General features: G+C 44.2%; 1 protein-coding gene across 3 annotated transcripts; it reads right to left on the bottom strand.

Annotated features, from left to right (window-relative positions):
• Window positions 1-2,451: 2,451 nt before the first annotated feature.
• ATP5F1C (ATP synthase F1 subunit gamma) lies at window positions 2,452-18,550 on the bottom strand. Of its 3 annotated transcripts, XM_063134679.1 has the most exons (10): window positions 18,375-18,550; window positions 16,284-16,318; window positions 14,577-14,708; window positions 12,638-12,842; window positions 11,479-11,622; window positions 10,857-10,921; window positions 8,473-8,628; window positions 5,929-6,025; window positions 4,134-4,179; window positions 2,452-2,598 (listed from the first exon to the last, which is right to left on the bottom strand). In XM_063134679.1, exons 1-9 carry the CDS (start codon window positions 18,431-18,433, stop codon window positions 4,173-4,175), a joined length of 900 nt encoding a protein of 299 aa, XP_062990749.1. In that variant the 5' UTR covers window positions 18,434-18,550; the 3' UTR covers window positions 2,452-2,598; window positions 4,134-4,172. The 3 variants fall into 3 exon arrangements, with proteins under 3 accessions (XP_062990749.1, XP_062990750.1, XP_062990751.1); XM_063134680.1 differs by lacking the exon at window positions 4,134-4,179 and having other exon boundaries at window positions 18,375-18,549; XM_063134681.1 differs by lacking the exons at window positions 2,452-2,598; window positions 4,134-4,179 and having other exon boundaries at window positions 5,925-6,025; window positions 18,375-18,549.
• Between the last annotated feature and the right edge of the window lie 72 nt (window positions 18,551-18,622).

Genomic DNA, 18,622 nt, shown 5'->3' with positions numbered 1-18,622 from the left:
GGCCCTCCTCTGTGTGACAACCTTTTAAGTATTTGAAGAGTGCTCTCATGTCTCCCCTCAATCTTCTCTTCTCCAGGCTAAACATGCCCAGTTCATTCAGTCTCTCTTCATAGGGCTTTGTTTCCAGACCCCTGACCACTTGAAACTGCAGTGGGAAAGTCACAAAAGAAATTCCCTACACATACAAAACTAGCATGCCAGGCAGAAACACTCTAGCCTAACCTTATTTCCAACCTGCTAGTTTTCTTTGGGGAGGGTACTTTTGTAAGGGGGGGAATTCACTCTTGAATGCCCTAGGTGCCATGGTACAGCCCAACCACTGGTTTATCTCAGTGATCCCTAGGGCTAACGTGGTAGTATACCAGGTCACCAGAGGGCTAATAGCAGGGTAGCATTTTGCAAATTCCCCTCCTGACCACGCAGAAGTCCTCCTACCTAATTGCAAGCAACCTTGGGCAACGTCGTACATTTGAGATGCACCGAAAATGGTGGCGTTAAGTGCCACAAGTGCGCTTCATAACACAGAGAACTCTGTTGTCTCCAAGTCCTGGTTTTGAGTGTGCTGTTGGTAAGAACTTGAAACAGTCCTGAGCAGCTCTTCAAAAATTCTTCCTGCCAAGCGGCTCAGTACTGCATGCACAAGGGTAAGAGAAGACCAAGATCCTCCGTTGACATATAGTTCTAGCAGAGCACAGTTCACTGTCTGCGGATTTGTTACTGACATCCAGTGAGAATCAGGCTCAGCTTTCTGCTACGGAGAAGACAGAGCCTCCATTGCTGAGGTGGGGATGTGTGTTTATGTGGTGGGCAGAGGGACTTATGTCTCTGTGCACAAAACCACCTCAGTGACTCAACTCACAGAACCTGCGCTTGATAATTCTGTCTTGCTTCTAAGGCCACAAAATTCCTCTTCCTTTTTAAATTCACACTTCTTCCTCACAGCTGGTGAATTGAGAGAGAAGTTCCCTTCAGCCACAAAGGTACTGCTAGCTTCCTCCTTGAGCAGCAAAACCGGAGGGTGCAGACCTATCAAATACTTTTATGGATCCCAGTAGCATGACCCTCTAAAACAGGGATAGGCAACTTTGTGCCCTCTAGATGTTTTGGACTACAACTTCCATAATCCTGGATCACTGGGTAGAGCTAATGGGCATTGCAGTCCAAAACATCAGAAGGGCACCAGGTTGCCATCCCCCACTCCAAGCACTTTCGGTACAGATCCCATTGAATGGATATTGTCTGTTTTTGTTTGTATTTATGGTTTAAAAAATTGTATAGTTTTTAATGTTCACTGTTTTTAACCTTTGTAAACCACTCAGAAAGCTTCGCCTATGGGGCAGTATATAAATGTAATAAAGAATAATACATGCAGTACATATTCATCCAAGCCACACATTCAGGGACAATTTAAGACATAGCAACAAGTTGGCACCACATTGCTTCCGCGTAACTTCGGCTACGAATAGCTCTTTCAAGATTGAGCCAATGGAATTGAGGGGATGCTATGTTCAAATGTGATGTGGGTAATGTGGATTTAAATGCCCCCCAATATCATGGATTCTGTGTGGGACCTTGGACTAGTCTCTCATCCTCAGTCCACCCCTACTGTAAAACGGAAGGGTGAAGGGCAAAGACATGCTACACAGTACCTCCATATGGGAACAAGTTCTATACCACTTTCAAACAAGTCAGTTTTGCAATTCAAGCACTTAACCATTTTCCACACTATCCTTTTTTTTCAGGAGTAGCAAGTCTGGCAGCTATAGGGATCATTTTCACCAGGCAGAAACACACACCCACCCCTCAGGGTACCCAGGAAGAAATCTGCAGTTGGTTGCCAGATTTGGTACAGGGGATCCATTTAGATGTTTCTCAAGCTAAAGTGAACTCTTAGCACTCTATAGCGCTAAAATTGCAGTTTTCCCCTATTGCTGCCGAATTCAGTGCCTTGCTGAACCACATGTAGCCACCGACTTTATATTTTGATTCCCTATATAATAGTGTAATTAACAATTGTACAGTCAAAGATTACTATAGTAGATCATTTAGAGCACAATCCTATGGCTGGCTGGTGAATGCTGGGATTTGTAAGGCTTTTTTTCTGTCTAAACATGTATAGGATTGCACCCTTGATCTGTTGGCATCAAAACATTTCCCAGACCTTTTCACAAACTTAAATAGAGAGATTTGCAGTATGTGTGTGTGTGTGTGTTGCATACTTTTCAACAGCTTCCATTAACTTCAACGAGGCTTGCATACAAGGAACTTCCTGGAGAGCTGTGCCTAAGAAGTCCTTTTTAAATATAGTTACACACACACACACACACACACACACCAGCATTTCCCAGCACCTTTTTATGAAGATGGAAATACTGGCTGAAAGCATAACACACTTCCATTAACTTGCCTTCCACTCCAATCATCTCCACATTCACAAAGCAGCAAGCCAGCTCTTTCATGTAGGACTTTATTGAAATATGATTTACAAACAGTTGGGGTTCTTTGCCTGAAATTTTTTTCACAGAATGATGGACCAACCATCTTCTCTCTCTAGAAAGGAAGCAGGATAAACTGCTTGCCAGAAGAGCTTCTCTTTACCTACAAACAAAAACATAATATTAAGCACATTTTGAACATCGTTCTGACTGAATTTGCCACTTTTACTACCTTTTAAACAGCTGCCAACCCTTCTGTGGTGGCCCCCCAACTGTGGAACAATCTCCCCGATGAGGCCTGCCTGGCACCAACATTGTCATCTTTTCGGCGCCAGGCCGAGACTTTTCTCTTCTTCCAGGCATTTAGCAATATGTAACGAGCCTGGGTCTGGGTTTTTTGGCTCATCGTTTCTAAAGTAGTTACAGTGGTTTTAATTGTATGCGCAATTTGCATGTCTTTGTGGTTTTTAATTTTTGTATATTGTTTTTAAATGTTTTATCTTACGTGAACCACCCTGAGACCTTCGGCTATGGGGCGGTATACAAATTCAATAAATAAATGCATAACTTCTCATTTCAAGCTTCCTCCTTCCTATTTTTAAAGTTTTGTAGAGGATTTGATATCTAAACCATCAAATACAACTACAGTGTAAAAATCCCACAGAATCAGACTGTCATTCAATACCTGCCTTCCCCTTCCTGATGCCCTCCCATGTGTTGGACTACAACTCCCAGCATTCGCAGCATACCAAATCGGGGAAACCAGGTTGGGGAAAGGAGGTCTATATGACAACCAAGTTCCATCTTCATCCCACAGCTTACTGAAGTAAAAACTAGGCATGCGACTTTAAACAATCAATTGAGAGCACAATCCTATTAGATCCGCCCATACTTCTAAGCCTCCAAACTCAAGAGGCTGACGAGTATCCAAAGCAGAGCAATTTAGCTAAATGGGTGTTTTCGCCTGTTTAGCTGAGGCATTGGGGAGGTGGAGGGCAAGGGATAGAGCCTAATGATAGCTCCTATCCCTGCTTCCTCAGTCCCCTCCTATCAGCAGGGCCCACTGACCCTTTTCTCTGAGGTGGCAGGGAGCTTGGACTCCTGGGTCCAAGGAGGGAGCACAGTCTCCTCAGATCCAGGAATCTGAAAAATCCTCCTCCGCGCCATGCACGCATGCACACAAGATGCTTTCAAGGGGCCACAGAATTGCTCTCTAATTCTATTTGTAATTATTTCAGCAACAGCCTTTTTATTTGCCCAGGTATTTCAAAACTAGTTATGTTTTATCTGTCCTATTTTATTTGCTGCATTTTTGCTTGATTATGATTACGTTGTTCTAGTGTTTTCGTTGCATTTTGTGTGATTTTAATCATACTCTTGTATATTGCCTTCGTATCTGCAAGGATGAAGGGCAGGTTTAAAATGTTCTGATAAATAAAACAAGCAACAAGAAGACCCTACATGACCCTTCCACCATAAGCATCAAAGTTCTCTAGAGAGAGAGACTGCAATTTATTTGCATGTCTGCTCCATGCGTGGCGTTGATTTTAAACAAACATGTAGAGTGCAAAGTATTCATGCAATACCAGGCATTCACAAGTAAGCACTTCTAAAACAGAGACAAAGTACCGTAATTTCTACATTTCCAACACCATCTTGTTGTACTTTTTTTTCTTAATGTTTTAAGCACCACTTTACCTGTTGACTTTGGATGAAACTCACTTTCTGATTAGCCCCTTAGTTCCTAGTTGTGGAATTGTTAAAAAAACACACACAAAATAAGCAGTGAAGCATTAAGCAAGTAAATTAAGGCAAAATTATTGATGTGATTTAACCGAACATGCAATGCAGAGCCAAAACGCAAACATGAACTATCCAAGTTAAAATTAAATTACAAAGTCAAATCAGGCGATGAGATATATTGTTTAATGCATCAATTAAAAGCATTCCAATTCCCATTCTACACATTACAGTTTTTCTCTGGCTGAAAGGTAACCTTTTCAGGCACGATGTGAAGAAATGCTTTTGCTTTCTCTGTAGAGCCTGATCCAAAAGTAAATTGCAATCTGAGCGTCTCAGAAAACAGGTCAATCAACCAGCATAAGATCTGGCTGGACATCAGGAAAAACATCCTGACTGTCAGAGCAGTACGATAATGGAATCAGTTACCTAGGGTGGTTGTGGGCTTTCCCACACTAGAGGCCTTCAAGAGGCAGCTGGACAACCATCTGTCAGGGATGCTTTAGGGTAGATTCCTGCAATGAGCAGGGGGTTGGACTCGATGGCCTTGTAGGCCCCTTCCAACTCTGCTATTCTATGATTCTATATGAAAAAGGCCAAGGGCATATGCTAAATAACCAGCATAATATCTGGCTGGACATCAGGAAAAACATCCTGTTAGAGCAGTACGATAATGGAACCAGTTAACTAGGGAGGTCGTGGGCTCTCCCACACTAGAGGCCTTCAAGAGGCAGCTGGACAGCCATCTGTCAGGGATGCTTTAGGGTGGATACCTGCATTGAGCAGGGGGTTGGACTCGATGGCCTTATAGGCCGCTTCCAACTCTACTATTTTATGATTGTACAATCTATGGAATTCACTGCCACAAGATATGGTGGTAGCCACCAATTTACATGGCTATCAATGGTGATAATGAGGATCCCCCATGTTCAGAGGCAGTGTGCCGCTGATTACCAGTTGCTGGAAAGCAGGAGTGATTGAGGCTAGTCCTGCCTGCGTGCTTCACCCAAGGCACCTCATCGGGCCATGATGATTACCACGATGCTGGACTAGACTGGTTGCAGAAGTTCTTTCAGCCCGAGGGATGTGCTCCATTTTGGAGAAGGTTTCGGGGGGGGGGGCATATTGCAGTGGTGGGTGGGCCCAAAGGCAAAAGGGGTGATGGGGTCAAAATATCAGCCTATTTTAGATGAAAGCTCTTCCTGCCAGTTAACTAAGCCCTTAGGAGGGTCGTTTCAACGTTTCAGAACGGGGGGAAATCTGCACAAGAGCCAGGCAATGACTGGTGGTCAGGGGAAAGACGAAGGGGAGGAGAGTGGCCCTACGGGGAATTCCAGAGAGCCAGATTTAGCCCCCGGGCCTGAGATTCTACACCCCTGGACGAGATGGATTGATCCAGCGGAGCTGTTCTCACATTATCGCCTCCATCCCTCCCCAAAACGAGTTTCATTAACGGGAGCTTTTGATTTGGTTGAGTGTAGCCCAGATAAATACATCGAGAGAAATACGGGACACCTGAGCATCTCCTCAGGGGCAAGACACAGAAAACGCCCATCTCCTCAGAGCCGCTTCAGCAGTTGCAGTAGCTTAGGGATTAATGTGAGTCTCAACCATTGCCATGCATCATTCATCACTGGCATTTTCAAAGCACAGCAGAAGAATCTGCAAACTCACTGTCATTCTTTTACGCTTCCTGCCCCAACGGAGAAATAAAAGGTCTGAACATAAGGAGACTTGGCGTGCCAATACTTACAGAGCAGCAGCACCAGAGATGATCTCAATAAGTTCCTTGGTGATGACAGCTTGGCGGGTGCGGTTAAAGGTCAGAGTCAGCTTGTCAATCATCTCAGCTACAAAGAGAGTCAAAAAAAAGGGCAAGTCAGCTTGCGATAAGACCAGAATGTCGGCGCTATTCAAAGGTCCCACGTGTCTTTTAGTTGGGAGTACGAAAGGGTCTGGATTACTTTGCTAAACTGTTCAAATCTTCTTTTCCTCAGAAGTAAGGATTTGGGGATAACCAAAATCAACATTTCTGATTATTGAGAATTGCTAAACGAAGGATGACTATAAAAAGATACAGCCTCGAGCACTCTACTGGCCACTGTTCGGACCATGGGCTAATATCTGCATTTCCCCACCCACCCTGCATCACAAAATAACTTCTGTCAATATGCGTGTAAACTGTCAGTTAAAAAGAATTAAGCATGACAGGACAAACAACAGAAATTATTCACCTGCGTATTACTCTAAAAGAGTTTTAGTTACTGCAGAACAAGGTCACTGGTGCTATGTGACATGTCAACAGGTTATATTTAGCAATATACTGATGCACCTACTATGACATGGCAGTTAGCTATGCTGGTTATTGGTCCTTCTCTACATGCCTATATTCACTCATGACCATCTCTTTCAGACCTGGTAAGCATAGCAGCCCTGGCGCCAGATTCTATGTGCCAATTTGCCAGCTCAGCAATTTCTACAATGATTCCAGGATGTTTTGCAGTTACATCTGGAACAAGGGTAGGGGATCTGTGGCCCTCCAGATGTTGTTGGATTTCCACTCCAGTCAGCATGGCCAATGGTCAGGGATGGTGTAAGTTGTAGGGCAACCTCTGGAGGGCCACGGGTTCATCACCCCTAATCTAGAACGACAAGGGCGTTCTTCAGTAAGTGGGTTTCAAACATGGTTTAAAGGAAGGTCTTATTGCATTTTGAGCAGGGCTGTGGAGTCGGAGTCGTGGAGTCGGAAGCAATTCTTGGGTTACTGGAGTCGGAATCGGTAAAAATGTACCGACTCCGACTCCTAATAAATTTAAATTGTATATAGAGTTGCGATATGTCCCTGAAAACCTGACTATAGTTTATCCAGTGGTTATCCAGCGATGCAGCTAGAACTGTAACAGCAATGCCGCCCACCCAAGTCAGTGTTGAAAGACTGTTTTCGGCACTGAAAATAGTCAAATCAGATTTAAGGGCTTCTATGAGGGAGGATTTGGCAGAAGCAATTCTGTTTCTAAGAGCAATATGTTAGTCTTCAATCTTCTACAATATAATGTTTATTTCATTAAATGTATATTCACTTGAATTTCATATTCAAATGATACTTTAATCTCAAAAAAGGTTTATGTTACTTATGTACCTAACTGAGTTCATTTCTTTTAAAATGGTCATTTGTTAAGTTGTTTTAGGTGTTCAATTGTTTTTTTTTACTTTTTGTAGTTTTGACTTTGATATCAAAGTATATACTTTAGATTTTTGAACTAGTAGAGAAAGTTGTTCCTGATTTTCTTTAATAGTTTCTTTCTTTTATATCCTATTACTTTATACTCTATAGTCTTTTGATAAACCGCCCAGAGAACTTTGGCTATGGGGTGATATAAATGCAATTAAATAAATAATAAAAATATAACCTCATTGTTTTCATTTTTGGGCTTCTTTAATAAATAATAATTTAAAAAAATAGAATGTCTTAGCTATAGCCGTTAAGCCCGGGCTTTATCAGGTCAGGGTTCTAAAAAGTTGTGTGCTTGCAGTCGATGTAGGAAATATAGGAAATTTATTTCCTATATTGATATATAATTAAAGGAGTCGGAGGTGCCATGAATAAAGGAGTTGGAGGTTTTATGTGCCGACTCCTCAGCCCTGATTTTGAGCCAAGACACTCTGGATATCAAAGAAGTCTAATAAAAAGTGTTATCTTAAACCAAAAACGAACCTGAAAGCAAAATAGGTTTAAAGGAACTGGTAAAAACAATATATCAAAGTTTGGTGTAACTATGCCTGTTAAAATAAAATCATGTGTTCGTAGAAAATATGTTTAATCTTAAAACATTATATTTAATACATATTTGTTTTAAGATTAAATATATTTTCTACAAACATATGATTTTATTTTGACAGGCATAGTTACACCAAAATTTGATATATTGTTTTTACCAGTTTCCTTAAACCTATTTTGTTTTCAGTGGATATAAAAAACAGCAGAAGGAGGAAACTAGTCCAATCAGTACTTGAGTTTGGAAGTAGTCTCAACGGTTGAAACTATTTGAAACACCATCAGACATCTGCAATGCAATCCTAGCCATGTTACTCAGAAGCAAGTACAGTTAAGTTCAATAGGGCTGACTCCCAAGTAAGTGTGCACAAGACTGCAGCATCAAACTTGGGTTAAATAGAAAAAAGCCAGGGTCCTTCCTAAAGTTATACTTAAAAGGCATCCTCTCTGCTAAGACCTCTTGTTTACATCTTAAGTTTCTGCTATTACTGCTAACTATAAACTCCACAGAGTTTTCCTTACAGGCATTTTTGCTAGCGTTGTCCATGGCAGTCATCCTAGCACTTTGTTCACTAGTAGTAGACTCCTTCAGAGAATAGTAGATGATGTTAGCCAAGGTAAATTCCTGATAGTTTCGCAGGACATCTGCATCAATGTCATCATACACACTAATGCTCTCTGCAAAATGAAACACAACAACAAATATAGCTGGGTTATTACAGTCATAAAATGTCAAAACCAGCTACGGGTTAGTATGAATTTCAACATTACTCCAGGTTACCAGCCGATTCTTAGTTTTCTAACTGTAAGCAACTTCTGTTTGCAAAGATTAATTAATCCACCACCACATCCACATCTTTAGTGTTAACTTTCACTTTTTAAAAGCATAACAATAAAAGATACTGTGCATGAATGTAAGCCTATGAGGCAGGGTCTTGCTATTTACTGTTTTACGCTGTACAGCACCATGTACATAGATGGTGCTATATAAATAAATAAATAAATAATAATAATAATAATAATAATAATAATGAAAACAAATTAGTGCCCCCCAAAATGTGCTTTCCACCCACAGCGTGTCAGAAGATAAAAATGATGGTTTGCTGTTTTGCAGCATACACATAAATACAAACACCTTGCTTCCTTGAGGGTGGGTGTGACTCCAGCTGCTCCTAAAGGAACAGTTGGGTGTCTCCTGCTAAAGAACTTCAGCTTAAGACTCCAAGAACTTGGATAACTACTGTCCAGTTTCTAATTTCTCATTTTTGGAACAAAGTGATGGAGAGGATGCTACCCTCTCAGCTCAAAGTGGTTATGGAATAAATTGATAAATTGGATCCATTCCAATCCAGGCTAGGATCTGATTTCAGGACAGAGCCTTGGTGGATGACATAAGCCAGAGACTGGAGGGTGGAAGTGTGGCCCTTTCAGTCCTGCTGGACCTCTCAGTGGCTTTTGATGCTATTTGATCATGGTATCCTTCTGTCCCATCTGTCTGAGCTGGGCTTAGGAAGCATAGAGCCGCAATGACTTGTCCTTCTTGGATGGTTATTCCCAGAAGATGGTGCTGGACAAGGTCTGGGGTGCCTCATGGTTTTATTCTTATCCCTCACTCTTCACGTCCTATATGAAGCCGCTCAGAAAACTATGGAAGTCTGGGCTGCCTTGCCATCAATACCTGATGACACACAGCTCTACCTCTTTTCCACCAACAAATCTCAGGGATGGAAACAGGTGCCTTGATGCAGTTTTCGGACAGATGAGGACATACAAGCTGAAAATGAACAGAGCTCTTGTAGATTGGGAGCTGTCGATCTGGATAGTGACATTAATTTGCTTTTGGATAGCATTGTGCTTCACGAAAGGCCCAGTTGCTGTCTGGAGAAGTACAGGTTGCGGCAGCGGGCAGGAGTACCTTCAAGCAGCTTGTGCTTGTACCCCAGTTGCAGCTTTATCAGGGGGAGCAGGACCTTGCCTCAGTTAGCCTTGCTCTATTACCTATAAACTGAATGACTACAATGAACATGATTAAGGTTGCCCCTGTAGAAGGCTCAGAAACCTCAGTTCCTGCAATATGGCCACCCAGATGCTAATGGGGATGGAGGAGAAAGTCTGAATATGCAACACCACTTTTGTACAGTTGCATTGACTACCAGTGTTTCCAGGCTTAATTCAAAGCACTGGTATTATCCATTAAGACCCAAATGGTTTGGAACCAGATTATCTTAAGGCCCATCTGGATGACCCTGCCCATCATCTAAGATCTGCACAAGAGGTCCTGCTCATGCAGCTACATCACATTGGAAAGCACATGAGACAATGCCTTGTTGGTGGTGGCACTGCAGCTGAGGAACCCTCTTCCAATTAACATTCGGTTCTTCAGTTCTGGCATCCAAAGAGACTACTCTTGACTACTTCATTTCCTGAAGTGAAGTGTGTGATTGAAGCACTTTCTCATGTGTCTACATGTGTCCACTTTATGCTAACACGCTCTGCCTGTATGGAACTCCCTCACAAGGGAGGCTAAGTTTGCTCTCTGTCTCTCTGTCTCTCTCTCTGCAGGCAAAGACCACTTTATTCCAGAAAGCCTTTGGCCTGTAAGTGGTCTGTTGTGCTGGGGGCTCTATATTTGATTTTTGTTTCTGTAACTGTTAGGTTTTTTTGAAATTGTATTGTAATGCATTTTATTGTTTTAATCAATTTTAAGCTATGCCTGTAAGCCACCTTGAGTACCATTTCTTTGGTAGAAAGGCAGAGCACAAATCAAATTTTAAAAGCTTTTTTAAAATGTTCCGTTTCTGTTTTCAGTGTCCATTGCTTTGTGAGGAATTGCCCCTGAAAAGCAACAGACAGACCGACGCTGCAAGTATGTACTTGCGAACCAGCCATTCTGTCGCTAGACTTACCAGCGCCTGAAACAGTCTCAAGAGAATAGATCGGTTTCTCATCTGTCCTGTAGGAGATGACAGACCTAAAGGGAAAAAGAAAGGGATTCCAAACAAGTTTTACGGACTTGAGAGAACCCTCCTGCCAAATTTTGAAATCTCTGCTAAGACACGCTTAAATAGTAAGTTTGTTTCTTCCCATTGACTTTAAGCTGGTTATCTCAAGAAGGAATCCATTTTCAAACAGTTCAAGTATCTACTGGTGTGCTGAGATAGAAGGCAGCACATGACAGCCCTCATTCCTGTCCAAAATTACAGCTCTTCCTACTTAACAGCTTGCCTCACCCTGCAGCTTGCAACTCTGCTCACTTGCCTGAATTATCCGGAACCTTTAAATTTATTGTTGCACCCAACCTACTCCTGCATCCTACCTCTGGTTCAATGCCATGTGGCCGGACCCACCGAAATCTGCCTGCTCATCTGAGGTTTCTGTTTTCCTTCTTAGCAGCAGCGACGAGCGCACCAAAAGGACTTGATCATCTCAGACTTGCATTCCTGAGTCCTTGGCTTGCCACCTTGAGCTGTGCTAAACCCCCACCCTCACCCCAAGGTATCGGTTTCCTTTCAAAACAACCCAGCTTGCCTGAACCGATTGTAGATGATATTTCCTTCATCAAACTCGTATCCAGAATTCATAAGCTCCAGGGCAATGATTGAGGCATCTCCAAAGGTGGGGGGCTTTCTTCCCACTTCTTTGAAGTTCAACAGGAAGTTCTTGCTATGCGTCCTAAAATAAAAGTAACCAGCAGTATATAAAGCAGATCTTGCTAGGGTGACACCTGCTTTAGATAGGTCATGTCGCAAAACTGCAATGTGCTCTCTGTCGGGATGGCTACTGGACGTAGGTGAGTCCCTTACTGAATCAACTACACAGGCTTCCAATTTGTTTCTTAGCTCCATTCGAAGTACTGGTGATGGCCTTTAAAGCCCTTTGTGGTTCGGAAAGGAGATATGTGAAGGACCACTTTCTCGTGCATGAACCAGCCTCCGGCTTGCTTATTATGACCATCAACCAAGGCCCTCCTGTGTCTTTAACAATTTCTGAAATACATCTGGTTGGGACTAAGGAAATGGCTTTCCCAGTGGCTGTGCCTTGGACTTGGAGCTCCCTCCTGAAGGATGCTCGCCTTGCCCCCTCCTTTGCTGCCATGGTAAAGACCTTCCAGTTTAGGGAGGCCTTTGGACCTTAGTGTGGTAAGCCTTGGTCCCTAGTCCTAGGAAAAAAAGGAAAGGAACCTCTCGCGCAAGCACTGAGTCATTACTGACTCTTGGAGGGACGCCAGCTTTCACTGACGTTTTCTTGGCAGGCCTTATAGTGGGGTGGTTTGCCGTTGCCTTCCCCAGCCGTTACTACCTTTCCCCCAGCTAGCTGGGTACTCATTTTACCAACCTCGGGAGGATGGAAGGCTGAGTCGACCTGAGCCGGCTGCCTGAGAACCAGCTTCCGCTGGGATCGAACTCAGGCCGTGGGGAGAGTTTCAGCTGCAGAAACTGCTGCTTTACCGCTCTGCACCACACGAGGCAGTCCTAAGGATGCGGTAAATCTGTGGCCCTGTCAAACATGCCCTTTATGTACATTTGCCTTCATCAGCCTTGGAGTGGGTACTGATGCCTCACATTAAAATCCTGAGCCCTGCTTTCTCGGAAAGTGACATTAGCCTGTGGGGTTAATTCAAAATCACCAACGTTTGATATTGGAGAGGAAGCCTCAGGGGCAGAGGGAGGGCTGTTGGTCCAGTTACCTTTGAAGGATGCCCCTCAGCTTGTCACCCACTCCGACCACCATGACTTCTTTACCCGCATCTGTGAGACTGGAGACTTGGCTCTTGATCATTTTAGCAACAGATGTATGGATCGCACCACACAGACCACGGTCAGAAGACACCCCAATGATGAGGTGCTTCTTCTTGTCCTCAGGTGCCTTGATTTCTGCTTTCTCATAGAGAGCTAGGAAAGATAAGAACATAAGAAGTGCCCTGATGCTGGATCAGACCGAGGGTCCATCTAGTCCAGCACTCTGTTCACACAGTGGCCAACCAGCTGTCGACCAGGGACCAACAAAGGACATGGTGCAACAGCACCCTCCCACCCATGTTTCCCAGCACACAGGCTTACTGCCTCGAATATCGGAGGCAGCACACAACCATGAGGGCTACTAGCCATTGATGGCCTTTGCCTCCAGGAATTGATCCAACCCCCTTTAAAAACCATCCAAATTGGTGGCCATCGCTGCATCTTGTGGTAGTGAATTCCATAATTTAACTATGCGCTGTGTGAAGAAGGCCTTCCTTTTATCTGTCCTGAATCTCCCACCAATCAGCTTCATGGGATGACATGGGTTGCGGGGAGGCAGCAGCAAACAATAATTAGCAACCATCAAAACAGGCTGGTATCAAGAAAATACAACAGGAAGAAATTCCCCTAGCAACAGGCACTTTTACATGGAGATCATCTTGCACCAATTCTTTGCTCATTATTGTGATCCATTTACAATGAGCAAATCAAAATATTAATCAAGCTTCTTCAGCACTATTTACTTTCCTGTATTTTGAAAGTTCTTTGAACCCCCATGGATTGAATTAGCAAAACTAGAGCACACACCACCGGGGATGAAGTTACAGTCCACATGCTTCTTTCAGCTTGAAATGAGTGTTGTGTGTGCTTAAATAACAGGTAAGGAGCTTTATCCAAACAAGGAAAACATAAAGAATACAGTGTACATCCTGCACATGCACAGATACCGGGAGACAGGCTCATTGCCTGTTCTGGATGGGGTCGCACTCCCTCTGAAAGATCAGGTTCGTAGTTTGGGGGTACTCTTAGACCCATTTCTGTCGTTGGAGGCTCAAGTAGCCGCCATGGCTCGGAGTGCCTTTTTCCATCTTCGGTTGGTTCGCCACCTACGGCCTCTCCTGGACAGGGATAGCTTGGCCACGGTGGTTCAGGCATTGGTAACCTTAAGATTGGATTACTGCAACGCGCTCTATGTGGGGCTGCCCTTGAAGCTGGAGCTAGTGCAGAATGCTGCAGCTCGGCTGTTGTCTGGAGCTGCCCCTTTCCAGCATGTAACTCCTCTGCTGAGGGAGCTGCACTGGCTGCCTATTCGCTACCGGGCCAGGTTGAAGGTTCTTGTACTTGTGTACAAAGCCCTAAACAACTTGGCACCAGGATACCTGAGAGCGCACCTTCTCCCCTACCAACCTGCCCGATCACTGAGGTCATCCAAGGGCATGCTCCTGGTGGTTCCACATAGACCCATCGTCCAATTGGAGTCCACCAGGGAAAGAGCCTTCAGCGTGGTGGCCCCCCACCCCACCCCCATGGAATTCCCTGCCTCTGGAGGTCAGGCAGGCGCCAACTCTGTATTCCTTTCGGCAGTGCCTGAAAAAGTCATTATTCCAGGAAGCCTTTCCTTAATGACTAACCATGGTTTACTGTACAATTTGCATCTTTTAAAATCTATTTTAAAGTGTTTTGTTCTGTTTTTATTTTATCTTGTACACCGCTCTGAAATTTTCAATGGGCAGTGGTATATAAATATGGTAAATAAATAAATAATAATTTTCTAAGTTAACAATTACTAAGAACTGTGGCTTGCCTTTTTAATAATAAAAAAAATCTTTCCAGAAGAGTGAGATTAAAAGCTGCTGTTGCAAACTCAAAAGAGGCAATGTCCCTTACCCAATGCCCCTGTTCCATAAACTCTGGCAGGCTTTAATTCTCTCTCCGCTCTGGAATATTTCGCTGCAGCAACCATCTTCATGGACTTCGTGATTTTCTGGATGTTCTTGATCGACTTCAAGCGACGGGTAACTGCAAAGATGAAAGAGTATGAACTGAGGCAGGAGTTCAAGCAGAGATTTGGGGAAAAACAGGGGCGTAAGCACCGGTATCTTCAACAGGTCAAACCCAATTTATCCATTGAACAGCGGTATGCATTTGTTAGGCAGCCAACTCAGTGAACAGCCCCAGTTCAGAAGATATGGTACTCAGATACAAGTTATAACATGGTACTCGGAATAATTGGAGTGAATTAATTGGTTAATTCATCCAATTATATATTCAAAGTAAGAAACATGGCTAATAGAACAATCCAGTAAGGGCAGGAAAGGAGAGGAGGAACAATCAAATCCAATTCTATACTGGGCTTTGACTGGCAGAGTGGACCAGGGTAAGGAAGGACAGGAGGAGGGAAAGTAAGTACACCAACTCCAGGGCCAGTGAACTTTCCCTGCCATTTCACAGGGTTGTCAGGGCAACCAAATGGCTTTGGATACTGTCTAGCTCCTTCCTATCTTTCCTCTCTCATCTCACACTATTGCCCCGCTCGTGCTCTTCGCTCCTCTGATGCCATGTTTCTCACCTGCCCAAGGGTCTCTAATTCCCTTGCTCGGCTTCATCCATTTTCTTTTGCTGCCCCTTACGCCTGGAACGCTCTTCTAGAACATTTGAGAACTACAAGTTCAATCGCAGCTTTTAAAGCTCAGCTAAAAACTTTTCTTTTTCCTAAAGCTTTTAAAACTTGATTTTGTTCTGACTTTTATACTGTTAGTTTTACTCTACCCTGTGCCTGTTTGGTGCATTCTCTTCCCCTCCTTATTGTTTTATTATGATTTTATTAGAATGTAAGCCTATGCGGCAGGGTCTTGCTATTTTATCGTTTTACTCTGTACAGCACCATGTACATTGATGGTGCTATATAAATAAATAAATAAATAATAATAATAATAATAATAATAATAATAATTTGGATACAGCAGTTTCAAAGACTTTTTTGACCCACCTCCACAACACCCCTTTTGCTATTATCGCCACTAACACACTACCAGCAGAGAAGCAAGGACAGCAAAGATATCTGTACTCACAACGAAGAGGCTAACAAGAGTAGATCTCCCTCTCTGCAGGCAGAGACCCTAAGATTGCATCCTAAACATGTTAATATTTATTTATTGATTGATTGATTGCATTTCTATACTGCCCAATAGGTGGCGCTCTCTGGGTGGTTCACAACCACGGTTCATAACCATTTAAACTGAAATCGCTCTAAAGCATGGAGAAGCCATTTTTAATTTGGACTTGTATGCAGACAGAGAAGGGCATTCTTTTCAGATCAACATACCAGTATAACAAACAAGGCCTTGAAAATGAATATAGATGCCAAGGGCCCTTTCTACACCTAAGGGTTATCCCAGGAAAATGAAGGGATCATCCCTGCCTGCTCTTGGGATCCCCTGTGTGGCATTTGGATGCACAGGAACAATCCCAGGATGATCCCGGGATATAGGGCTGGTGTAGACATGTCCAAGGATTCAGAATTCACTCGTGCCTGTCCTTCCTACTCTGCCATCCCAGAATAAATGGATATATAAAAGTGGATAACATACTTACTGTCTTTCAAAGTTGCCATATTCCTAACTTGGACCCTGAAAAAGTAAACACATATTGCAGTTTATCAGCTACTTCCGAATACTAAAATAATACACGCATAGAATGGCTGCAGCTTGGTGAACTGGCTATAGAAGGCCACTGCCTTTTAAAATTAATGTTAAATTAATTTATTGTATATAGTTACAAGTAGACAGCTATGCCCACTGAACTCGGGCTTATTTCTGAGCGATCGTGCTGCAGATCTACCAACTCTAGCCTGTGGGAGTCAGCAAAAGCCTTGACTGTTGTGGGCCACCAGTGTTCCTTTTTCAATAGGGAGCATAAAAGGGAATTTTTGGTGCACACGTATAGATGTGGATGTGTACTTTCCAAGGTCTGATTACACTCTAGTCTACACATCACACAGAACCCAGGGGAGGCAATGCAGTTAAGAGCAGGCTAACCAGGAAAACTCCTTTCAGTTCTCCCCCTCCTCCAAGGGGAAATAAAGCACCTCACAATGCATACACGGAGGGCACAGTGCATAGCGAAACTATGGAATTCACTACAAATTGTAGTGATGGCCACCAATTTGGATGGCTTTAAAAGGGAGATAGATAAATTCCCGGAGGAGAAGGCTATCAATGGCTACTAGTCCTGATGGCTATGTGCTACCTCCAGTAGCTGAAGGAGTAAATCTATGTACACCCGTTGCTGGGGAACATGGGTGGGAGGACATTGTGCACTCATGTCCTGCTTGTGTGTTTCCCATGGCCACTGTGTGAACAGAATGCTAAACTAAACGGCCATTTGCGAACCGCCCAGAGAGCTCCGGCTATTGGGCGGTATAGAAATGTAATTAATAAATAATAAATAAATCCTGCATGGTTCTTTCTAGGTTCTAGGGGAAAATGTGCCCTCCACCCTAACATTTTTAACTGAGTGTCCTGAAACCCTCATTGATAGGATTGTGTGTGTGTGTGTGTGTTTAGGATGGGTGTGTGCAAAGAACATCGACAGTCACTGCACCTCCAAAGATCCTTGCAATATACAAGCTTCCCCACTTCCACGCACGCTTGTCCTTCACAACAAATGGACAAACACACCCTTGACTTTCATTAACTATACCATACATCAAAGCGTTGACATTTCCTAGGCCTTCTGGATCCCTTTGTGGATATAAGCACATTAGCGCAATGTCCGTTCCCAACACATTCTATTGCTTTTAAATAATATCTATTGCTTTTAAATTACATATTGTTTTAACTTGGATCATGGTTTAATTTGTTTTTAACTGTGTATATTTATTGTTTTACACTATATGTTTTTATCTGTACGCCGCCCTGAGATCTTGGTGATATAGGGTGGGATATAAATATTTTAAATAAATAAATAAATAAATAAATACACACACACCCATTGCACCCCGGGCCTGACCAAGAAACAAGACCAAGAGGGAACTTGAGGCTGTCATTGAACTCCAACTCCTGCTAGGCCATCAAGGGCCAGGGATGATGGGAACTGTAGTGCAATGTCACCTGGAGGGCCACTGGCCTTTGCTTTATATGGACCCTCCGTGACTGCTTTGCTCTACAAAGACGGGGTGGGAATAATAGATACGCTAAAGGGAGAAATGATTATAAAGCTCCCCCCCTTCCCATCGATCCTGCAAACAAACTGTTATCACGCAGGGCGGGCGCCTCTGAGCATGTGCAGAGTGTTTTCTCCTCACCACCTGGCCAGGGGAGCTAGGTGTGCAGGGGGGGTAGAGCAGGGCCAGGGCGTCCTAGGGAAGCGCTGAGCCCCGGCACCTCTGAGCATGTGCAGAGTGTTTTCTCCTCACCACCTGGCATGGGGAGGTAGGTGTGCAAGGGGGGGTAAAGCAGGGCCAGGGCGTCCTAGAGAAGCGCTGAGCCCCGGCACCTCTGAGCATGTGCAGAGTGTTTTCTCCTCACCATCGGGCCAGGGGAGGTAGGTGTGCAGACGGGGTGGGGTTGAGCAGGGCCAGGGCGTCCTAGGGAAGCGCTGAGCCCCGGCACCTCTTCCCTGAGGCCCTCCCACCACCACCACCACCACCCCGGCCAGGGCCGCCTCCCTTCCCCACAGAGGTACCATTGCGGCTGGGAGAAGGCGGCGACGCCACCGGCCAGGGCGGCTCCTCGGGACAGCATCCTGGCTCCGGCGGCGGGGTCTCTTCAGCTGCTGCGGCCTCGTCAGCCTCCTTCACGAGCTGCCTGCCTTGCCTTGCCTTGCCCGCCCGGCCCCGGCTGCTGAAGGTCAGAGCGCGCGCACCGCGCATGCGCCGCCCCCTTCACCTCAGACGAGCCCAGGCCCGCTGGCAGCCGAAGCGAAAAGCGAGG

The sequence above is a fragment of the Elgaria multicarinata genome, chromosome 9 (assembly GCF_023053635.1).
Source record: "Elgaria multicarinata webbii isolate HBS135686 ecotype San Diego chromosome 9, rElgMul1.1.pri, whole genome shotgun sequence".
In the NCBI taxonomy this organism is placed as follows: Eukaryota; Metazoa; Chordata; class Lepidosauria; order Squamata; family Anguidae; genus Elgaria; species Elgaria multicarinata.
Note: the sequence above shows the minus strand (reverse complement) of the source record. Positions and strands in the feature narration are given on the sequence as shown.

Coding starts and splice junctions, on each gene's coding strand:
- ATP5F1C (XM_063134679.1), bottom strand. CDS start 18,433: ATGCTGTCCCGAGGAGCCGCCCTGGCCGGTGGCGTCGCCGCCTTCTCC. Junction 14,709..16,283: donor TATGGCAACTTTGAAAGACA/GTAAGTATGTTA, acceptor TCATCTTTGCAG/TTACCCGTCGCTTGAAGTCG. Junction 11,623..12,637: donor CTGAGGGGCATCCTTCAAAG/GTAACTGGACCA, acceptor CTTTTATTTTAG/GACGCATAGCAAGAACTTCC.